The sequence below is a fragment of the Neolamprologus brichardi genome, chromosome 13, assembly GCF_056152115.1.
Source record: "Neolamprologus brichardi isolate AB-2024 chromosome 13, ASM5615211v1, whole genome shotgun sequence".
Taxonomy (NCBI): domain Eukaryota; kingdom Metazoa; phylum Chordata; class Actinopteri; order Cichliformes; family Cichlidae; genus Neolamprologus; species Neolamprologus brichardi.
In genome coordinates, this window is record NC_142116.1 from 29891749 (window position 1) to 29916313 (window position 24565).

The following is a 24565-nucleotide window of genomic DNA, read 5'->3' on the forward strand; positions in this document are numbered from 1 at the left end:
AGTGCACAAAATAACAATCTCATATTTCTTTAATTGCACACAGATCCATATACATCACCAGCCTTCTACATGTAAAAATACATGTAGAAGTGGAAGCCACAATGACTGCTCATCACTGCTTTTGTTACACATTTAAGATTAGGTAACGACACACTCAGCTTGAATATCACTGTGACGTTGTGTTAGAATGCTGTTTTTGTGAGTGCTGTGTGTTAACAGCTGTCTGGTGCCTGGATTCCTGTTTTTAATATCGTCTTCATCTTTTTGTATAATTTAAAAAAAAAGACATGCCCGTATCTTCACTCCTCGAACGTTGTAAGATGGCTCCACCTTTTCTTCCTCTACATGAGCTGAAATCTGGTGATTGCTCTTCTTTTTCCTTTTTTTTTCTTTCACCTGACGTAACCCTTTATCCCTGGTTCTGTTAGAGATCTCTTCCTTAAAAAAAACTTTGGGTGACTCTAGATTATGAGTTGGTCTTTGAGATAGTTTTGTCCATTTGTGTGGGTTTTATCACAGCCCTGCTTTGATTGAGTTGTCATATTGTTACAATCCATCACTGCCACACACCACATACACAAGGACGGAGATGAATTAAAAAGGCCTTTTCCACAATAACAAACAAAGCCATTACTTGCTATTGTCATGAAATTATGTTGTTTACTTTGATAACATACCTCTTCTCTTAAAAGACAACAGCTCCACAGATAATGTGCAAACAGCTCAGTTGAGATGGAATGCTAAACAGAGGATGGCTTTCACACTGAAAGTCATACTGTCCTCTTACTGAGACATTAGGATAAAGGTGTCATGGCAATAGGCATGGAGGGAAAAGTCATTTTAAAGCAATTTCAATTAAATGTGAGATGTAGTACAACTCCATTAACAGATGACTGTTATATTGAGGGTAACAATACTACCTCATGGCCCATGCATCAAAGGACACATTAGGCCAGATATGCTACTGGCCACCATCACCAGTGGAACTTTCCATTTCTACTGTCACAGTCTGGTGACTGTGGCTCCACATTAATTTGCCCTGCTTAGCTTAAGTAGAACTGTTGGAAGAATGGATTGGAGTGTTCTGAAGCCTTGTTAAGCTCTATGTGGTGAAGAGTAGCCAGTTTTTTGTTGTTGTTTTTTATAGACTAGATGCTGAAGGTCAAATAAACTTTTTATTAAGTTGCTTTGCCTTTCGTAAAACACTAGGAAAGCAAGGATTGTCATGGCTACACATCAGTTTTGATTTAAAATTACATCAAATTCAGGTGGATGTGTTGGTTTCTAGTGACTGGTAAGAGAAAATGCTTTTTGCTTCCTTTTTGAAGGCAGGGTGAAGGCTATGTTAAACTTGAGACAGAAATAAATTGCAACAGTTTGACAACTGTGTGATGTCAGGTACTTAGTTTCATGGCAGTTGAAAACTGCCTTCCAAGGTTTAATTTTTGTAAAGCCAGAAATTTCAAAGGTCATTCATAGACTTAAATAATTTGACTGCAGTGGTCATGATAAATGATACAGTTCTTATATTATTTGAAAAATCAGTGGATTTCTTTTATTCATAAATTAAAACTTAAATGTGTTTCACTGAACTTGTTAAAAGCTTTTCTTCTTTTTGTCTTTTCTCTCTGATGTACAGTTTTATAGGCCAGCTGACAGCTCCCAATACATCACTCTTCTCTTACTGTGGAAAAAGCTTGTAAACAACTGAGTCACAAAGCAGACATCATCAGTTCAGTTCCCTAAAGCCTTCACTCTTACATGGTGAGCCCTCGGTAGCAGTCTGTTGTTATTTTCCCACTAAGGAAAACAGGAAATGGTAGTCGTGAATAAGGCTAAACAGATTTTCAGTAGAAATAAAAATGTCCTTAATGTCTCAGTTCGAGTCACATAGAGTCTGAAATTTATTTGAGTGTAATTAATAATGTTATTGATCAGGTGACCTTTTCGTTCTCACCATATAATATCAATCAGCATTGTTTTTTTAAGTATTGCCAACAGAATGTCCATAAAAGAAAACAAGAATGTCTATTTATGTCATCTCCCTAGCCAAAACTGGTTGCAGCATGAAGCAAAACCTGTGCAGTATATAGACAGAAGTTCACTTTGTGTCCACATACGACAGTTATCCAACCAGACAGTCTTCTTACAGAGCATGAGACAGGGATCCTTTAGTTGCAATCAAAACAGACACACATCTATTTTTGTCATATTTTACTGCATTTGATTGACAGCTTATTTGGTTATAATATGGTTCTGAACAGCCAATCACACACCATCCACTGAATGGATGCAATCACTGCCCGTGCCCCTCCAGTAAATGTAAGGGACGTATTTATGTAATGTACTGAATGTATAGATTCAGTCTCATGTCAGTATTATGAACCTGGGCTGCAGGATGGATCTGTTGTAATAGTAATTTTACAATGTATGTTGAAGGAATATTACTGCCCTCTGTTGGTGTATCTGTGCATTACAAGCAATAAAAGGTGTTCGTTAAAAACATCAGGTTATGGGCCCAGAGGTCGCCAAGGGAAGCTGCTAACACGTTTTCTTTTGGGATTCACAATGGAAGATAGACTGTTTATTGACACGCTGAGCGGACCAGAGAATTGGGCAACATGGAAATTTCAACTGGAGCACCTGTTGAAGGCAAAAGGACTGTGGGGTATGGTACAGGAGACGGAGCAGTTAGCTGCGGATGCTAATGCCCAAGCACGAGCTGAATTTGAACGGAAGAAGGAAAAGGCTTTTTCAGTGCTGGTACTGAATGTAAGTACACCCAATTGTACTTGATAACAAACTGTAAGAGCCCCAAAGAAGCATGGGAGATGCTAAAAGCACAGTTTGAAAGAGATACTGTTGCTAACAAGCTATTTCTGAAGAAGTACTTCCGGTGTGAAATGAAGGAAGGAGAACATCTCAATGATCATTTAAAAAGGATGAAGGAACTTACTGTTCAGGTAGGGGCAATAGGTTCTGTAATTGAAGAGGAAGATCAAATTGTCACCTTTCTAGGTAGTTTGCCACCCAGCTATGCAACTGTTGTTACTGCTTTGGAGACAAAGATGGACAGTCTGACATTACAGTTTGTTCAACAAGCCTTGATAAATGAGGAACAAAAGCGAGTGCTTACTGACAACACCACTGTGTCCAGTAGTGTATCAGTGACAGGCACGTGCAGAGGGGGGGGCTAGAGGGGCTTGAGCACCCGCCCCTTTCCTGATGGGTGCCCAAAGTGCCCTTTTGTTGAGGCAACTTTTTAAAAAAACTATTATTATTATTATTTTTTAGTGTGTGTGTGTGTGCGGAGTCCTGTCTGTGCCCCTCAACAATAATATTTAACTATTAATCACAGTTTTGCTAAACAAAAGGATCTGGCTTGCATCAGTCACATGATCACATTTAACCAATGATCGCCCTTGACGGCAGAACGCGCTGGTTACGAGCCGGGATCGAGCTCACAAAGAGCACGCGCATTTTTTGCGGTCCGGAGCTGTAGGAGAAACACAAGTTAACTCAGAGACACAGACTGATGCGACAAAACCAGTAAGTAGGTGTACAGCGTACACTGTAGTGTATAGCACACAGTATTCGCTTATTACGTACACGTTGGTAAGTTGAAACAAACGAGCGTGCTGTGTGTGCAACAGCGCGACGAACAGTACCTGTCCTTTTATTAACTGCACAAGTAGTGCTGGTCATAGCTGCTGGCTACCTGGCTGTCATGAGTCTGTAGCTCTGTCACCATTTTAGGGAACATATTTAGTTTTAAAGTAAGTTTCCGGGCTTTTTCTGCCTTTCTGGAGGGATTATATTTCACTAAAAAACGATCTAATATGCATGTCCACATAATTATGCATTATTATAATTATAATATATTAAAAAACACACGCTGTATTTTAAAGAACATACATTAAGAAGCAGATTATATTAGATTTATATTTTAAATAAGACAAAATTTGGATTTTACTGCAGTAAAATGATTGTATCTCTACAGTTTAAAAATGTAATAAGCTTTGCCCCTGCACAGAGTGGATAGTGAAACAAATGGAATCATCATAAATACATTATTTCATATTTATTACTTCCCCCTCCTCATTGCTTTATTATTGTAGCTCTAGTAATAAATAATAATGTAAGGATTCTGGATCAGCACCATAGTATATACAGTATTCTGAAGAAGGTCTAAAATGTCACTGTGTGTGCGTGCATGTGTTTGTTTTATTTAGATGTTTTTTTTTTTTAATTATTACTCATGATATAACATTGTGCAGACATGCCTGGTAAGGACATGAGGAGGAAACAGTAGGAGCTGTGTGAGGCTACTAAAGGCAGTGCTATAACATTTTCCTGTCATCATTTTATTATAGATTAAGTGCAAGAGTTGTTAGGTGTGGATAATTAGATTATAGTTTATTGCAATAGCAAGTTGTGCCTTGTTCTCAGATAGACAGCAAGTGGAGAGATATGTATGAAATGATGGGATGGAAGGAAGAAGAGAAGCAAAGAGTGATTCACAGGCAGAGCCGAGTTTATTTCTCACAGTTTTTTGTTGCCTTATGGTTCCAAGCGCTGTCACCAATCTTTACATTTTGTTATTATCTCATTACACTTGTTTAATCAGCTACCATCTCTCCTATGGACTTTTTACTGTCTACAGTCTCAGATCAGCACAGCCCTGCCCTCCAGCACTATCAGCAGCAGGAGCAGCAGCAACCCCTCAACAGCAACATTGTACCCATCAGGTAAAACATCGGCTATGTTTGCTTTGCCTTGTTGCCCATATTAGATTCTTGATGAATGTGTGTTGTTGTTATTCAGCCTGGTTCAATGTGCCCCTTTTTAACTTTGAGCACCCGCCCCTTTAAACCTCTCTGCACGGCCCTGATCAGTGATGTCATCTCAGATGCATAGAAATGAACAGAGTGGATCAAAAACAGTGGGCGCAAACAGCTCCGACTCATGGAGATGTTACAAATGTGGGAAGGAAGGACATATCAAGCGTGGTTGTCCAAGCATTAAAAAGAAATACAAGGCCCACAAGGCTAAAAGTGTGGTGTATAAGGTCAAAAAGGACACATTTGAGGGAGCTTTTGTTGTAAATGAGTCATGTAAAAGTGATGCACAACAAGAAGAATGGTTAATTGATTCAGGAGCGTCAAAACACATGACATGGAATAAAGAAGCTCTACAGAACTACCAAGAGTTTTCAGAACCACAAACAGTGAAACTCGGCGATGGCAGAGTAGTGAAAATGAATGAACAATGAAAATGTCATTAAGAGTTAGTGATGGAAAAGATGTCACAATGTATGATGTGCTGTATGTTCCCAAATTATGAATGAACCTTTTCTCAGTGGGAGCTGCTGAAAAGAAGGGAAACACAGTGAAGTTCAAAAGGACTCACTGCTACATAAGAGAAAAGAATGGAGCTCTCCATGGAATGGGAACACAAAGATGTGACGGATTGTATCAGCTGGATATTGAGGGAAACTGCACAACTTGTCATGGAGCGTCAACTGCTTCAGTTCCAGCAAGTATGTGGCATCAGCACCTAGGTCACACTACAAATCTGAAAAAAGTCAAAAACTTGGTAAAAGGAGGACATTTTTTGTGAAGCTTGTGTTGAGGGCAAATTATCAAGAAAACCTTACAAATCAGTGGGAGAAATACGAACAAAACGCAAGTTGCAATTAGTGCATAGTGACGTTTGTGGTCCTTTTCAAACTGAGTCACTAGGAGGAAAAAAGTACCTTGTAACATTCATTGATGACTACTCCAGATGTTGTAAAGTGTATTTCATAAGAGAAAAAAACGGAAGTCCTGAGCAAGTTCAGAGAGTTTGAAAGAATCTTCTCAAATGAATGTGGACAGGGAGTAATAAGACTCAGAACTGACAATGGTGGGGAATACACATCTAAAGAGTTTCAAGAATATTTGAAAGCTCAAGGCATCCATCATGAAATGACTGTACCACACACACCACAGCAAAATGGTGTTGCAGAGAGAAAAACAGAACTCTAGTGGAATCAGCTAGAAGCATGCTGTCACATGCAAAGTTGCCAAACACATTCTGGGCAGAAGCTGTTGCTACTACAGCTTACATACAGAATAGGCTCCCAACATCTGCTTTAAAGAACGAAACACCCTATCAGAGATGGTATGAAAAAAAAAAACAGACATTAGCCATATGAAAGTATTTGGTTGTGTTGCTTATGCTCATGTTCCAGACACAGAGAGAAAGAAGCTGGACAAAAAGGCAGTGAAAGTTAGTTTCCTGGGATATGCAACCAATGCAAAAGGCTACCGACTGTGGGATGAGGAAAAAGGAAAAATACTGATTCGACGAGATGTGGTCTTCATTGAAACAGAGTTTAAATGCAAACAAAGTGAAAAAGATCTCGGTTTGGGGAATGAGGTGACACTACACACGGGTGAAAGACAAACAAGTACTGAGGAGACTGTCGCCAGTGAGGCTGCAAAAGGAGAGTAGCGGATCAGAAGACCTCCAAAGAGATATGGATTTGAGGAGTTTGCTGATGCAGCTACAGTTGATCATTATGCAAACATCTGTTGTGTCACAGAACCAAATACACTGGAAGAGGCTATGTCAAGTCCAAATACAAAGGAGTGGAAAGAAGCAGCTGATTTGGAATATGAGTCAGTGCTCGAAAATGGCACATGGGATTTAGTGGATCTACCAAAGGATCGCAAAGCAGTTGGATCAAAATGGGTCTTTAAAGTTAAGCATCACAGTGATGGACAAGTGGAAAGATACAAGTGCAGACTTGTTGCCAAAGGCTATTCACAGATTTATGGTGCAGACTATGATGAAACATTCTCTCCAGTTGTACGATTTGGTTCAATTCGTACATTGTTATCATTTGCTGTGCAAAACAATCTAAATGTGCATCAAATGGATGTTGTGACTGCATTCTTGAATGGACACCTGGAAGAGGAAATCTACATGGAGCAGCCAGAGGGTTACATCAAACCTGGACAGGAACATCTAGTGTGCAAACTAAACGAGTCAATATATGGACTGAAGCAGTCTCCACGTTGCTGGAGCAAAGCTTTTACAGAGTTCATGAAAAGTATTGGTTGTACACAGAGTACTTCAGATCAGTGTGTGTTTGTTAGAACAGGTCAGGAGTTGGAAATATTGGCTGTGTATGTTGATGATCTGATTTTGATTACAGAATCAGCAGAGAGCATGAAGAACTTAAAGGACACTCTGAAGAAACACTACAAAATGAAGGACATGGGTGAGCTAACCTACATTCTGGGCATCTCAGTGATCCAAGACAGGGACAAAAACCATGTTGTGCTTCATCAGAGACAGTATATTGAAAACATACTACAAAAGTATGGAATGGACAGTGCCAATCCAGTAGCAACTCCAGCTGACACAAATGTCAAATTAAGAAAGAGTGATGATGTCAGTCAACCTGTAAACCCATGCATGTATCAGTCAATGGTTGGAAGTTTATTGTATGCTGCCATGGCCACACGACCAGATATTGCACAAGCAGTGAGTGTGGTGTCAAGGTTCAATGCAAACACTACACACCTGACAGCTGTGAAAAGAATCCAGAGATATTTGAAAAGAACTCTAAACCTGGGGCTCAAATATCAAAGGACAGAAACAGGAACCTTGGTTGGGTATTCAGATGCTGATTGGGCAGGTGATCAGGACGATTGACGTTCTACAACTGGAAACATCATTCTACTTGCAGGAGGTGCAGTCAGTTGGCTTAGCAAGAAACAAGCAACAGTTGCACTTTCAACTGCAGAGGCTGAGTATATTGCTTTGAGCCAAGCTGCACAAGAAGGAGTTGTTGAAGGGATATTACTGCCCTCTGTTGGTGTGTCTGTGCATTACAAGCAATAAAAGGTGTTCGTTAAAAACATCAGAATCTACACGAGCTTTAGATTTGTGGGAATTTTTTTTATTCATGAATTTCCAACTCCAACTTTTCTCTTAGTCAAGTCTAATCCATCAGTTAATTAAATAAACTTTCCCCTGCTAACCAGTTTAAAACAAGGATCCAAAGAATGTTCAACAAGGATGTCCAACATGATAGTGATGGTAAATTTGATTCTTTTTACTGAATCGAGTTTTAATGAGTCACTCACCAAAGTGAATCGGGTTTTTTTGAGTCATTTGATTCACTGAGTCAGTTGACCAGAGAGTGCAAAATGTACATTTTGCACTCAAACTTTATTTGTTTCTCTTTTCTTGTAAATCCCACTGCTAAGATGAATGATTCTAAAAGAAAACAACTATTTTATAGAGCAAAAACCTTTCTAAAATTAAGCAATTTCCTATCAAAATTGCTTAATAAACATGTAACACACCCAAAGAAAGATTTTAGGTCTGACCAACTGTCTCAGTCATGGGCAAAAAGATGACAGTCAATAAAATTCTAAAAGATAATTTATTGACAAAAAATATCAAGAGAAAAGATAAAACAGTCCAGTGTCCCATTTATGAATCAAATAAAAACACACAGTCCCAAGGCCAGAGCCAGCTATGCCACACGGCCAGTTGCACTCCCGTGTTGCCTTTAACAGGGTTAGAAGTTGTCCTTGGAGACCCACCACCCTGAAAGCATATAGCCAGTGGTCACTCCAGCCTCTGCAACTCTGCTGCCTTTAGGCTGTGGCATATAATAGGCCCTGGCCTGCACAGAGAGACAAAAACTACACCTTCAGTATAAAATTCATAGCGCAAAACCCATCCATCCCAAACATATCAGATTTCATCACATTACATACCTGCACAGAGAGACAAAACAACACAGCAGTGTTTGCAGTGTGGGCTATAAGTAGACCAGTGTATCAGTGCAATCAAGTACACCTGCCTCTAATTAGTCCAACCCCATTCCAGCCATTGGCTCACCAAAAATGTGACACACACAAAACCACTCCCAACCCAGTGCAACTTCACACAATAATATGGAGCTGAATTAACACAGGCACATTAGTCTACCATGTTACAAACATTTATTTTGTTTATTTTTATTTTATTAGTATTTTCCTTAAATGTGTCAAATATATATTTTCTCATCTAAATGTCCACTGAGCTGTGAGCCAGGGGGCGGTAATGCGCCTTAACATTGGTTGCCAACCAAGAAGAAGAAGAAGCTGTGAGCCAGGAGGGAATCACTGAGTTGCTGTGTCCCAATTCAGGGTCTGCACGCTTGAAGTACGCATTTTAAGTGCGATTACATCACCGCCACGCGACGACGGCTGTCCCAATTCGAAGTGTACTTCAAATGCGTACTCCAAATGCGCCGTCGATTTCCCCAAATATCAAGCGTGTTCCGGTGCACGCTTCGTGGTCCCATATATCCCACAATTCATAGTGCGGTGGTGGGTGTGGATAATTTTGCCGCAAAATACAGAATCAGCTTTGTTTTTCTCGGCTTTCTCACCCGACGGCCCGTACACGGATACACTGTCGGAGCTTAGTGATTCTGATGCGTCAGGTCCGCTCTGTGTTTACGTCTTTTTTGCGCTGATTCTGAGCTGCAGGTTTTGTCTCTCTCCAACCAAAATTCACCGAGCCAGCAGCAAAAAAAGCGGCAAACTACGCTAAACATTTGATCAATGTCGTCATGAATTCCCTCTGACTTTTGCACGATAAAAATCACACTTCCTGCACAGCTCTCTCTCTCTGTGTACTTCAGGAACAGTTTCCCGTCTCAAATCTCTTTTTTCTGCATTATTCATTTGCTTATTACCCACCAGTCTACCGTTGTTTACAGCGCTGTCTTTTTTCTTTTTTCACTTAAATGACCTCGGACAAGAAAGCCTAATTTCTGCTGTTCAATACTGAAGAAATTTAAACTTCTTAAAATTATGCAAAATTGCAGAATATTTTTAAGGTTATCTGCTGTTTTATCCTCAGTTACTTTGACACAAAGGCATCTGCTGTGATGCTCACATCTCTGATGAAGTCTCACATGTATCAGTACTGATAAATCATCAGAATTATAATATTTCTGACTGTCTGAGGCAAAATCAAATTGAATGGAATCAGGACCTCGTGAATTGGAATCAAATGGATTACAGAAATCAGTGATGATACCCAGCCGTAGTGAGCAGCCTAGGCCGGACAGAAGTGGATGTAGCTGTGGGTAAAAAGGTGGAAAGAACTACTGATAACTTGTGATTACTTGTGTGTAAATGCCCATGTCCCCTCTAACACTGCCTTTCAGTGGCAGCAGCAAACAGGTCGTCAGAGGACACAGGATGACATCATACAGTATGCCTATATGACATCAATCTGAATGCATATACGATATCAAGCTGTCTTGTTCCAGGACTTCAAGTTGAGTACATACATACATAGATGGCACAATCTTTCCGTTTGGAGCTCTTGATTCCCCCATCTGACGTCCTGTCCTCTATCCTGAGGAACCAGGGATCAGTGTGGCGGTCTGCAGTTTGTACAAAGATCACTTGGTTACTACTGAATCAAAACACCTAAAAGCCCCAAATTAAGATGAATTTAAAAGGGAAAGGAGACTTTACTCACCTAGATATTTACGCACACCCACAGCACGTGGTGTGGTAAAGGTCGGCCAAGATTTTGACCACATGTCAGAAACTGGATCAAAATTGGACTAAACTCACTTGAACTCTGACTTTGTCTGCACTTAGAACTATCACAAGACATTAAAACAAAACATCGGGCATTGATGACATCACAGGAATCTAACATTCTAATCTATGCAAACTGTCTCCAAGGCTACATAATATCAAATTAAATCATAGCAAAGGAGTAAAAAGCAGGATCAGTCTTAGGGTGTATGTTACATGTTTGCCAGTTTGGATGAGTGAGTGCAATACTTCATCGGCCTGTGTTGTAGCAACCTGTTGAACCTGCTGAGAAACTTTTCTTTGTCCACTCTGCCCCAAACTTCACATGCTCCATAAAAGTCGAGGCCTAGAGACCTCTGCATAGTTATTAGCATTAGGTTATCAGTATCATCTGATATATATGACATTTACAGTACAGTACTCACACATGACATAGGAGGAATAAATATGAACTTTTTGACATAAATTTGATCATATGAAATTGGATTTTTTTAATATATGAAACTTTTTCCTTCCGTCATACTTCAGAAATATAATATATTTAGTTTTGAACATTTTAAAACATTTACGTTTGCTCGTTGTATTTATAAGATCCTACATGGACGTGCTCCACAATCATTGTTCAGTCATGTTAAAATCCATTATCAGTGGAAAACAAACCCGATCCTCTACTAGAGGCGATTGTACAATACTTTTTAGACATAACACTCAGCAAACAGTTATTATCAGTTAAAGTCAGTGAGATTTGGAGTAATACATGACACATGACGGAATAAGACACGCAGACTTAGCATGACGAACCGATGAGGAACACGTACACTGTAAATACATACAGAGGGAAAAGAGGACTAGAGATGAGACATGGACATAACTAAGCACAAACAGAACATGATGGCTGGGGGGAAAACACACGTGACAGAAGGAATGGGTCACAAGGGCAAAACATGTAAACGAGAGGAGGAGACGGGAGAAAAAGACATTACTGAAATACATGAAGGGCCAGGACTGGGGCAGCCAACCAGTCACAGACAAACAGCCACATTTTTTACTGTGTCACCGCAAAGAGCCACATCATACACTTGGGCACACATGAACATCATCTGCAGAGTGGAATTCACAACATTGTGAATTCCACTCTGCAGAGTGGGCAATCATAATGAAGCAGTTCAGTTTTTTTGTAGATTCAAGCTGCTCTTCATATTTTTGACCAGCAGATGTCACCACAGAGGACTGTGTTAAAAAGCTTCCAGTAATGAATCGTTTTTCAACACAAGCTTCAGAAAGCTTTGTTTGGCCATCACTACTATAAATACACACAGAGGGAAACGAGGAAACTGCACACAGGAGGGGGACACAGCTGAGCCTAATGAATCTGACGAGACGGGTCATTCATGTACTGTACATGATGCGGGTAGATGCTGTACGTTTATGGGCTGCAGGAGAGACACAGATTTGTGCAGCTGAGGTTGTTTGGGGTGCCTGCGTGTTCGCCTGCTGGGCCTGAACGAGCCTCTCCACATCTGTGGCCCGGTGGTCTCTTCTCTTGCTGAGGATCTTAACGTAGTTTGCTGGGACGAGCCGGTGGTCTCACCGTCCACGCTGGCCAGGAGCCAGCCACGCACACGGGGCTGGAGCTCTAAACACGAGGGAGATAGTTGTAAACATGGGGCACGCACACACAAAAGAAGAGCCCTCATCTGTTATTTCTAAGATAAGGAAAACAAAAATAGAAGGTTTTGGGTCAAAGCACTCAGAATCAAATGTCCCGCAGCCAGTAAAAAGCTCATCACCTTTAGGAGCGAGGTTGAGCATCTCTCCAGCTTGCATAGAAAGCTCCTCCTGAGAAGCAGCTGTAAAGTCATATTCTCCTCTGGCCACCACGTGGTCGTCCTCCTCGCTCGCCCAGTTAGTACTCTAAACCAAGCAAGGAAACTGAATGAAAGACATTCATCATTTTAACTGGTCTTAACCAAAAAAAAAGTCCTTCTGCTTATCGTTACACTTGTAAAGTAACTAATGGCATATGGAGCTATGGTACCCAATTTATTTGCCACTGAGTTACACAAAGGCACATATGATGCCATACAAGCAGACTCATCTTTACACGTGTACTGCAGCCCTGAACATTACCAGCTTCAGATTCTATGATCAAACTTTGCAACAGCAGCCTTAATTACTTTGAACTCAAAACAATTAGCACCTGCAGCCACTGTCCTGTGTTGAGTACACCTCTCAAAACAACTAAATGTACTCATATGAATATGTGAGTGCTTGCTGTTCCATCTCTTCAGCCTGCTGCACAAACCTGCTGGGGGGACGTCCTCAAGGTGAGGTGTGTGTCTGTATCCTCCCAGGCTGTAGCCGCCACCGTAGCTGTAGCTGTAAGGCCTGTAGCCACCACAGATGGAGCTCCCATAGGGGCTGTAAGAGGGGAGAAGGAGCTGTTGGATGGACAGTAGGACTGCTGGACCTTATGAGGGGGCACCAGGGGCGCCATCCTGGGCAGGACAGAAGGGCTAGCAGGGGTAGAGGAGCCTGTAGCTAATCCTAAATCTGTAGATCTGTTTGGTGACAACATAAAGATAGAATATCAGTAAAATCCACCCATAATTCATTGCAACATTAATTGAGCAAAGCATTAGTTCAGAAACGTCATGGAGTCAAGCTAAACCACAAACTGAATGAACAGCTCATAGAGTGGCTCTCTTCCACAGCGTGTCCTTTGTCCTTTCTCCCTCCCCTCAACCCCAACCAGTCCTCAGAGGCTGCCCCTCCCTATACCTGCTTCTACTGGAAGTTTCTTCCAGTTAAAATGGTGTTTTTCCTTCCCACAGTCACCAAGTGCTCGCTCAAAAGGGCTTGTTTTGATCATTTCGTTTTCTCTGTATTACAATAGGGCCTCCACCTTGCAGTATAAAGTGTCTTGAGGTGACTGTTGTTGAGATTAACGCTATTAAAATAAACTGAAATTGAATTGAGTCAACTTTTCCTCCTGCCTCATCTCCAGCTCTGCTACTCTTCAATTCAATTCAATTCAATTCAATTTTATTTATATAGCGCCAAATCACAACAAATGTCGCCTCAAGGCGCTTCATAGATACAGAGAAAAGCCCAACAATCATATGACCCCCTATGAGCAAGCACTTTGGCGACAGTGGGAAGGAAAAACTCCCTTTTAACAGGAAGAAACCTCCGGCAGAACCAGGCTCAGGGAGGGGCGGCCATCTGCTGCGACCGGTTGGGGTGAGAGAAGGAAGACAGGATAAAAGACATGCTGTGGAAGAGAGACAGAGATTGTACAGACTGTGGAAACACACAATAAATTCACCATCAACCAGCAGCTAGCGGCAACTTTTAGCATGGGATGTTTTCTCACATGAGCTGACGTTATGAACCAGTCAACACACCTTAAATATCCTTAAATATCATTATCACAGCTCTGATTGTTCAGCTTCTCCAATCTGATGACCATATTCTCTTAACCTTAAAAAGATATGTTGATATGTCCAAAAAAGATAAAGATGTGTCCAGATTTAATTCCATTTCCTCACTTAAATTGGAAAAAAGTGTCAGGGTGGGGGGACTGATTGAACTGTGATTGTGGAATTTGCCTCACACAGGTGCGTTCACTGTTGCTTGTTTGAGAATACTGCTGTATATATACAAATGCTGACTGCATAAACAAACTGTTGTACATATATTTTTAGGATTATCTGAATATATTAAGAAAAAGACAATAAAAAACAATGACTTGCAGCATCAAGCGGAGGACTTTAATCTTCTCTTGTTTACGAGTTTGGGGACAGGTGAGCAGAGGACTGACAGATGAAAAACACGAGCTTTCTCTAAGGGTGTTGCCTCTCCCTTAAAGACAGGCTGAGGAGTTCAGTTACTCAAAAGGGCCTCAGAGTAGAGCTGCTATTCCTACACGTTGAAGAGAGGCTGATGAGAAAAGGAGAAAGAGGCCCAGGGCAGACCTAGGACTCTCTGGAGAGGCTATATCTCTCAGCTGGCCTGAGGATGTCTTGGTGTTATCCCAGAAGAAGTGGAGGAGGAGGTGGCTGGGGAGAGGGAGATGTGGGCTTCTCTGCTTAGGCTGCTGCCCGGGTAAACCAGTCCTTGATAAGCAGAAGAAAATGGATGGATAACAATAATAAGCAGAAGAAGCTAAAAGACACAAATTTAAAATAAAACATTGTTAGTTATGAATTGAAAGATATAATTATTCAGCTATATAATAACTCAGCTTATAAATATATATGTAGGCATTTTTTTGAAGTAAATTATCGGGCAAAGGAACTGAGTTTGTTGGCAAACAGCAGCTACATTTTCTTCTGAACTGACAGTTTGCAAGTACAGAACAAACAGAAATGCAATGAAAATATTTCTGCGGCTTTTATTAATTTCACTTATTAACCAGAACTGCACAAAACAAACAAAAACGTTCAATTAACAGAAGAGAGAGAAATCTAGCGAGACACACTGACTAGGACACGGCCTCAGAGGAACAAACTAGCAGTCAGCCACTTGTACGGCTGTGCAGATAAATAATTAGTTGCTTTTTTATTCCTGGGACTTCTGATCCTCTCCAAATACACAGGGAAGTACCTGATGCAGCTAGTTTTGGGTACTACCATCACCAAGCATTTAAAAAAATCTATTAGAGGATAATAAAGTGTTTTCACCAACCAGAAGAAAAACATATTTTAGCGTATAAAATAGCAGTCTCTTCCAAACAAGTCCTTTAGCATGCTGATGTTAAAAAATATCATGTAGAGTAAGACAGGCATAGAGAACAGCACTGACTGGGAGAGGCTTTGAACAGATGACATACTCAGATCAATTCAACATATAAGACTTTAACAATGCACAAGCATCTATCAAAAACCTATTTAATCTATCATCTGTGATATTATTATATACAATTATAATGTATTGTTCATCTCCCTTAAATAAACAGGCAGCCTTAAGGTATGAAATATTCATTTGTCTACTGTTTCAGTGGCTGATAGTGCCCCACAGGCCTCAATGTGAGTTTGAAGCCATTATAATCTTCAAGTTGTTTAACGATAAACAGATTTTGAATGAAAGCCACAGAACTTCGGTAGCACAAAAATGTCTATATTCTTTGTGTCCATATGGATCAGTCATATTACCATTATTTCCCCCTAAGGTTGCCAAAAGCACCAAGTTAATACTTGAAATAACTGCAGCAATACACCAAAATATAATCAATATTCTGTTTACTTGGTGACAACGCTGCTTTTAGCCTTCAATCAGAAAGCTTGAGTTGGCTAGTTAAGCATCGGGCTAACGTTTAAAGCTTTCACTTTGGGGAAGTAACTTGCTATAACCTTCATATTTGGTCAGTGTCAACTACACACCTGGGCCATGTTAAATCGCGGAGCTTTTGAGTTTTCGGGACACTTTGGGGTACAGTATAGTGATGGGTGACATCTGCAACCTCAAATTTCTCCAGGACTTTTTTCTTTTTTTGCCTGTCCCGTTTGGATCTTTACCCATCAGAATTGTTGCCTGAAGGCCAAGAAAGATGCTTTACTTTACCAATTGGATCATCGTGGCCTTGCCATATTTGTCCATTTGATTGACCTTTATTATAATTATGTATTTATTTTATTTTTGGTTGTTACAGACGGGGCAGACATGACTGGGGGATAGGACAGGGAGAAAGAATGAAAGAAAGAGAGGGAGAGAAAGAATTTTTATTTATTTATTTTTTACCTGGATCACCTGTTGAGAAAGACAAAAGAAAACAAGCAGAAGAAGACGAGAGCAATAGAATAAACAACATCATGATGATCTATGGGAATATAACAGTAAATACTAAATGTTAAACATTATTGTGCAGCACGTAAGATCGATCTGTGGCCAGGCTTGGCCCCTTCCGGGGGGTGGGGTGCCCTCAGGCCTCTGGCCTCTGGGCCTGAAGCTCGGTCCTCTCTGGCACAGCTGGCTGCCGGCAGAGCCCGCGGGCACGCCACTGCAACCCCCTCTGGCCTCTGGCTGCTGGGTGACCTCTCGTTTGGGGCTCTACTCAGCTCTTCCCAGGAGGGTGGCACGGTTCCCCCCTTTTGGTGGTCCTCCTCGGGTCCTTGTACTCTGGGGCCTCTCGATGTCTGGGGATTGGATCTCCTCCATACCTGCTTCATGCCCTGGGGGACGGGGCTATGGCTCCCCACACTCCCAAGCAGATCGTTACATGGAGAAACCTTTGGAATACAAGCATGCTGATCCACACAGGTGTGCACACGGGTGTTCACAGACGCGGACTACACCTTTCTTGGCTGCTGCCTCAAAGCACATTGTGCGCTGTCTATCTTGCGTGCTGCACAATAGCGTTTAATATTTAGTATCTACTGTTATCTACTGCTCGCTAGTTTATTGTGATGGTGCTGTTTTTATTATGTTGCTCTTTTTTTGTTTGCTTTTTCTTCTGTTTTTTTTTCTCCATACAGGTGATCCAGGTGTTTTGTTTGTTTTTCTTTCTTTCTTCCCCCCTTTCTCACCGTCTCTTCTCTGGTTTTCTTTCTCTCCCTCTCTTTCTTTCATTCTTTCTCCCTGTCCTATCCCCCAGTCATGTCTGTCCTGTTTGTAGCAACCGAAAATAAAATAAATACATAATTATAATAAAGGTCAATCAAATGGACCAATATGGCAAGGCCATGATGATCCACTTGGTAAAATAAATCCGCTTGGCATCTTTCTTGGCCTTAAGACAACAATTCTGATGCTAAAGATCCAAACGGGACAAAAGAAAACATAAAAGGAAAAAAAGAAAAAGAGACTGTTGTGGAGGGCCTTTCCAACAAGCTAAACTCACACTCACACACTCACACGCTGCTGTGGGTTGCATGTTTTTATTACACAATTTTATTCAAGTTTCAAGCTGATGTTTGACGTTCACGTCCAATCACAGTTTTTCATGAAAAGTAACAAACGTCCATGTCAGTAATGTTGTCATTAGTGAAATACAAAGCAGTGAGTTTCCATCCATCAAATGAACAAACAGCAGACATGCTGTCCTTCATGTATAATATGATTTCTTCATTTTCCAGGTGGTAACTATGATGACTAAGAAGCTGCTCATTGAAACACTGAACCAGTTGAGTCCAGAGGACTTTGCTGAGTTCAGGTCACTTATTGAACTGGAGAAAGATCTATCATCCAAGCCAAGGGGCCGACTGAAAACAGCAAACACACAGGATGTAGTGGAGCTGATGGAGGAGACGTACAGAGGAGAGAGTGTGGAGGAGACCAGAAAGGCTTTAATGAAGATGAACAGGACTGATCTGGTGCAGAGATTATCAGGTATCACCTCATGAAATGCAAATAAGAGAACAAAGACTTAAATATGTGAGAATACTGCATATAGTTTATCACATTCATAAGAAACCAGGTGCTGACTGATAGAAAAATCTCTTGACTCTGTGTTGTGTAGTGAATGATGAACAAAGACGTTTATATTTTAGTGCTGCTTTTTATAACGTGGATTAGAGCAGAATATGTGCAGGTCAGGCAGGTTGGCTCATTACAGGAGGCTCAAACACAGCACACTACAAAATAATAGCAGCTTCTAGCCGGTGTGCAGTGATATTATGTGACTGTTTCAGGACTTCACAATTACAACAAACCACCGAAACTCTTCTTATTAACAGTTAGACAGTTACAGAGGTCACATGCTCTGTATAGCGGTCGCACACATGGTGATACCTAATGATCCCACACAGTGCAGTGATCCACTGCCTCTGAGAGAGGGCGCCATTGAGCCAGTAAACATCACAAATCCATTGTGGTTATTATGGAATCACATACAACATAAACACTGTTACACAAGCTCAGTTACAGAATTTTGATCAGAACAAAAACATCCAACATCATTCAACATGGTTGGAAAGTCTTCAAGCAGCTCTACAGGTTATAATTATGTCACTATTAACCCTCATCACACTGACTGAAGTCTGTGGTAGATTTTTGTCATACCTCACAGATGTGTTTTTTCTATCATTTTAATTTTTAATGAATTTGTCAGTTTGTTGCTAATGTTTCACACAATTTTCTATTTCTGCTTTGATGGGTGCTTCTTTAAAAATACAAATGTTTTTAGGTCTCAGAGGACTCCAGTCAAACAATTCCACCTTTACAGTTTTAATAAATGGGACTTATTAACTGTATTCTTATTATTCAGTTGCAGCTGGTCCTAAATTAAAGTAACACACAGTATCTAGTATCTGTCAGTGTTTATAAAGAAGAAAGACTCAGATGCCATCACTGCCTTCATCGTCTGGATGGGGAACTTTCCAGACTAGAAGTTATCAGAATGTTGGAGACGTAGCTGCATCTACTGTACCTGAGAGAGCTGGAGTTCTCTGGTCACGCAACCCATATCAAGGAAGCATGTAACAGACACGCATGTGCAGCACGCTTTGGAGAGACAAAGCGCTTCATGGAGTCATGACCTCCAGCTCTCACTGGGGCAGTTTGAATCTGAATGTGCAACAAGTGGGTGAAAGTAGCACCTCCAAGTTTTAGGCCATGGTTCTCAGCTGGTAAAGGGTGGAGTGCTCACTCCAGGTCACGGACGAGTTCCCCCATTTGGAGGAGTTTAAGTATCTAAGGGTGTCGTTCACAGGAGAGGGGAGAGTGGAGCAGGAGATTGACAGATAGATTAGTGCTGTGTTTGCAGTGATGTGGATGCTCTGCTGATCTGCCCTGGTGAGGAGAGAGCGGGCCCTGATGTTTTAGATTTGTAGGTGGAGCTATGTTCCTGCCCATGCATATGGTCACAAGCTCTGAGGAGTGACTGAAAGAATGAGATTATGGATACAAACAGAAATGAGTTTCCTTTAAGTCTATCTGGGAATGTCCTACCAGGAGGAGGCTGCTGGACAGATCTAGACATGTCTGGCTGATCCTCTGAGTCTTATCCAGTAGATAATGCAGGGTTCTGAAGCCGATGTAGGTGAGGGGACTGGTCCAGCCTCACTGCCTTGACATGCAAGTGTCTGCCCTACTTTCCCTGATATGAAGAAACCTGAGTAGCCTTGCAGGTCAAATCTCTCTAATCTCTGGTCCAAAGGGCCAGCTCTGTCCAGGACTGTCCGCTGAAGTCCATCGAGGATGTTTTGAGGAGAGGATGTTGTCTAACCTAACATTCATCATGGACAGCAGCTCCCACTGTCACGGTCCTGAGTCGGTGAGCCAGTGTTTTGAGTTTTGTACTTTTGTTTTCTTAGGATGATTATGTTTTGGGTTTCAGTTTGTACTTCTAGCTCTTCTGTTCTCCTTGGTTTGAGAGTTCTACTGCTTAGATTTGGGTCCCTGTACCCCCATGTTCTGTGTAGGTTTACTTCTGTCCTCGTGTTTGCCTTCTCGTTTCCCAGTCAGTAGTGTCTCATGTTGCTCTTGTCCCTGTACTCAGTGTTCCCTCTGTTCAGTGTCTAGTCTGTGTCTGTCGTGTACTTCCTGTTTTACTTTGACAGTCTCTCGTCAGTGTACGTCATGTTGTGTTTGCTCTTTCCCTGTCTCATTGTTACTATTAGTGTCAGCTGTGTTCCCTGTGTGCTCCTATGTCCCTCGTTAGCTTTCTGTGCATTTATGTCAGAGTCTCCCTTAGATCTGTGTCGCGTCGTCACTCATGGTTGTGTTTTTCCCAGTTTAGTTTTGTATTGTTTATTTCCCCTGTCTGTAAACAAAGCCATTTTTTGAGTTACGTCTTGTTTCTGTGAGTCTGCATCTGGGTCCTCTCCTGCCAGCACACAGCCGCTCCTTGACACCCACCCCCTGCATGAGAATGTAGGAGCACTTTTACACTCACAGCGTAGGAAGGAGTGCTACGGCAGGTCATTCTCAGCAGGTTATCTTACTCATCAGCTTGTTTGTTCACTGTGCATTTCACCAGAATCTCACACATATATATATATATATATATAAAAATAATATAGTAGGGGTGCAGCAATATTCATATCGATATTGAACCTGCTTTCGGTTCAGTACGCATATGTATCGAACAATACAACATTTTTAATTTATTTTATCAACTTTCCTTCTGACGATGCTGTCTGTGTTGAGCGCTCAGTGGATCTGCGCTCGACAGTGCAGCCTAGGCGGAGTAGTCGAACACTGCTAGAGCCACTATGCCACCTGGGTGACGTCCCAGCTGGTATGGCTTCATATTTATCTCTCTCACTCCAAGTTACGGTTGGTTAGCATGGGAGAGGCAGCCTGGGACCCTCATTGGACAGAAACGCCCCGGTCTGGAGTCGACTCCCATCACGTTCAAAGACATGTAGTGTATATTTATATATATGTGTGTGTGTGTGTGTGTATATACACACACATAAAAGTGATCAGCGATCAGAGTATCCTGTGTGTGCTCTCATTCACAAAGTTAGGCCTCTCTCTAAAATCATTATTAATGAGTTAACGAGGTTTAAGTGTCACTTTGATGTGAAATCTTTTGTGTTCTAAATCCTCATAAAGCCTGATATTCAAACAGTTTCTAATCTGACCTTTTCTCTTTCTTTTCTCCTCAGACAAACAGTTTCCTCCACTGAGCCAGAGAGTGAGTAACGTCACATCAGTCGACTTCACACAGTTCAGCTTTGATTCAGTAGATGAAGACTGAAAATGATCTTCATCTTAAACAGAAATCATACACATGAAATTCAAGCTGCAGCTATGTCATGTACACATGAGTTTTGTACATGATTGGTATAGAAATATTAAACCTTATTTACATTTTAAAAGCAGATTAAATTTAAGTCTTTCTGTTTATCAGTAAAGATGTGAGCAGTTAAAGCTCCCCTCTGTTTGTAAAATCAGGAGACTCACTGCAGTTTTTGTAGCTCAGTCTTTGACAGAGTTACAGTCAGGCAGTGAAACAGAGTCACAAACCTGTTCATGAAAATTAAATCCTTCAAAAAGAGGAAAAAATGAGCCAAGAAATAAAAAACGAATCCAAGCAGGTACCCTCCGAGCACCAGATGTTCATGGAGGTTATTTTCTGCTCTACATCTGGTCGACCGGTCATGACCTTAAAAAGACGCAGCGTTATGTCTGAAGGTCAAAGGTCATCTTTTCAGGTTTTTAGAAAGAATTGGATTCAAACATGAATTTATTTTTAGCACACTAAAATGTTTCTGTTGATTAAAAATCAAACAGACATTTGAATGGTGCATCGCTGTCATGTGACCTCTGTTTTTACCAGGTGAAAACGATGGAGTCTCATATTGAGCTGCTTTTGGAGACACTGGCTGATCTGAGAGGCAGCGAGCTCAAGAACTTCATCGAGATCCTGGAAAGAGAAGGTGGCTCACTGGTCCCAAGGAGTCTGTTGTTCATGTCACACCTGCACGACGTGCAGGACGTGGTGTTTTTGGTGGTGAGGACTTTTGGCCAACAGTCAGTGGAGAAGATCGTGGTGGTCTTAAAGGAGATGAAGAGGACTGATCTGGCTCAGAGACTGACAGACAGCAGCTCAGAAGCTCAAAGTAAGATAAAGACAAAACATGTTAAAATCATAAAAGTGTTTCTGCTTCAGTTCATATTAGAAACAGTCAGATTTGATTTGATTTGAGTCAGATTGAATTGAAACAATATCATCATGCCAACAGCTACACAGTGTTTAAAAATTTTGATGCGAGTGAATCAACCTCTGCATCTTCCCAAAAAGGGTAGCATGTGAATGTATCGACTGGCATCCAATTTCTCTTTCATGTGGAGCAATTTTGCGCATAACGCTTGTTGGTGTATTATGCAGTGGTAATTGAGGAAATCCGGAATAACATTGTCCTCCCTGCACCTGGCAGTGAATCCATTTAGGTGGCAAACCATTCGTGGTGATGGACACCAATTTGTATACTGGGAGCCTGGTTTTCCCAATAAATTTATTGAAAGACTGAAAAATGTTTCAGTTTGCTAGCATAATGAAAGTTAAAAAGTTAGAACAATACATTTGTTAAGAAATTAAAAACTTTCCTTGTTATTTATTAACAGCTGCAGGATCCTCAGTGGGAGCAGCTGCTGTCAGCTCTCAGTTGGATGGTAGGTTCATCAATATTAACTGTGCTGTCTTCTCACTGAATTTTGAGACTGTTCTCTTCCTGAGCGCATAACATACTGACAACTTGTCACGGCCTGAGACATCCCTCAGGAACACTTGAAGGTCCTGGTGGTAACCGACGTTCCAGCCATGTGTTCTAGCCCTAAACTTAACCGTAATCCTAACACTAACCTTCGGACATGCACACATTTTATTTTAATTTGGCCAGCGACGCATGTGCACAGCCTGAAGAAGGCACAATCCAGCCGAAACGTAGCTACAGCCATGCGTCAGCACTAAAGTGTTTTTGTTTGTTATTTTTGTTTGTTATTTTCAGGGGGGATTTCCTTTGATGTTCATTTACATATTGATTTACTGGCCTAAAAATTCAAACCTAAAAATTGGACTATCATAAATCTAAAACCTAAAAATTGGATAATTTATGGATAAAAACAGTTTAAAAGCCTAAAAATTGGAATTAAAAACGACACAGAGACTAAATTCAATGAGTAAAGACATATTTTATTAAAAAACTGTTAGAAACCTAAAAAAAACAGGACAAATAAAACACAAATTCTGCAAAATTAAACATAATTTGGTACTTACCTGAACCTGAAACAGAAAAGGACGGTACTTACCTTCATTTGGACCTCGGGGGTGCTGTATGGGAAGTACGGGGTGGCGACAACGTGACGGGTCTTGGGGAGGGTCATGGTATGGCCCGTGGACTACTCCTGCCCTCCTCGTGCAGGGAGGAGTTTCATTCCCCTATTCCTAACCTTCGGACAGTGCACATCTCTATTGAGAGTCCTTCAACAGCCACAACTTCACTTTTTTTCTCTCACTATTTTCGTGTGCTTCTCGCCTGAGGAAGACCAGATCTTGGCCAAAGCGTCGCAGCATAAGAACACGCTTCTTGAGTTTTAATTTAGTTTTAATTTAAAGGAGGTCTTAGTGTCTCAGCTGGAAACTACAGCTCAGTATAATGCAAAGCAGGTGTTAACCAGCATGAAGCGCATTTATCTAATATGCATGTAGGATAGGAAAACAAGCAGGTCTGTGTATGCCATAAACGGTGGGAGAGCTGGACCTGACATACACCTCAAAATGCTGCCGTTCCAGAAACAATGCTAGAGATTCATTTTTAATAGTGATATAATTAATTTGGTGTTCATTGAATTTCTTAACACGTGCACACAGGTTGTCTTCTTGCAGCTGTACAGCGTGTGCACCATGAGCACTGGTATCAGCCTCTGGTTTAACAAAGTACATCCCATAATTCAGTAGCTCATACAGCCACCTTTAATAACAATGATTTGAAATAATAGTTTTCTTGACTTTACCGGTCTCCCACATCATTGTGGAAGAACTCTGATCCTCTCTTCTTTACAATGTTGCTGCACTGAAGGAGCAGCCAGTATGAAAGAAAACGGTGACACTCAGAAGTCCAGACAAAAGCATGAACAGGACTTGACAGGCCAGTCAGTAAAGCAGTCACTGTAGGCATTCGTTTATGCACAGATCTCTTAAGGGCCCAGTCATGCGAGTCATGTTAAGACTGTGTTGTGTTCACACCTGAACGCTCCACAATAACAAACTAATTGTGAATTGTGCAGGTACTACTAGTGCTTTCAGTTTTGTGAGGACCTATTTATTTCATGCTTTAACAGACGGAAGATCATTGTATAAGTGGCACTACCTTTATAATTTCTTAAGGAGTGTAAAACATACTTACACTACTTGTCACAGATTAGTAGGCAGAGGACTCACTCGCAGGACTCTGAAGTTTAGAGAGAAGGTGAGGGTTTATTTGCAATGTGACACCAAGTGAGAATATATACATATATACAGTGGAACAGATAACACGGGGCTCCAGGGAGTAGGGCGGGGTCCG

The 24565-nt window shown here is 41.2% G+C and overlaps 1 protein-coding gene across 1 annotated transcript; it reads left to right on the forward strand.

Annotated features, from left to right (window-relative positions):
- Positions 1–2585: 2585 nt before the first annotated feature.
- Positions 2586–22744, forward strand: LOC148100031 (uncharacterized). The gene is made up of 7 exons (XM_087850485.1): positions 2586–2772; positions 4664–4748; positions 7202–7267; positions 17687–17939; positions 21164–21192; positions 21838–22120; positions 22626–22744. The coding sequence occupies exons 4-7, from the start codon at positions 17696–17698 to the stop codon at positions 22742–22744; spliced, it is 675 nt and encodes a 224-aa protein (XP_087706611.1). The 5' UTR covers positions 2586–2772; positions 4664–4748; positions 7202–7267; positions 17687–17695.
- Positions 22745–24565: the final 1821 nt, after the last annotated feature.

Coding starts and splice junctions, on each gene's coding strand:
- LOC148100031 (XM_087850485.1), top strand. CDS start 17,696: ATGATGACTAAGAAGCTGCTCATTGAAACACTGAACCAGTTGAGTCCA. Junction 21,193..21,837: donor TTCCTCCACTGAGCCAGAGA/GTGAGTAACGTC, acceptor TGTTTTTACCAG/GTGAAAACGATGGAGTCTCA. Junction 22,121..22,625: donor CAGCAGCTCAGAAGCTCAAA/GTAAGATAAAGA, acceptor ATTTATTAACAG/CTGCAGGATCCTCAGTGGGA.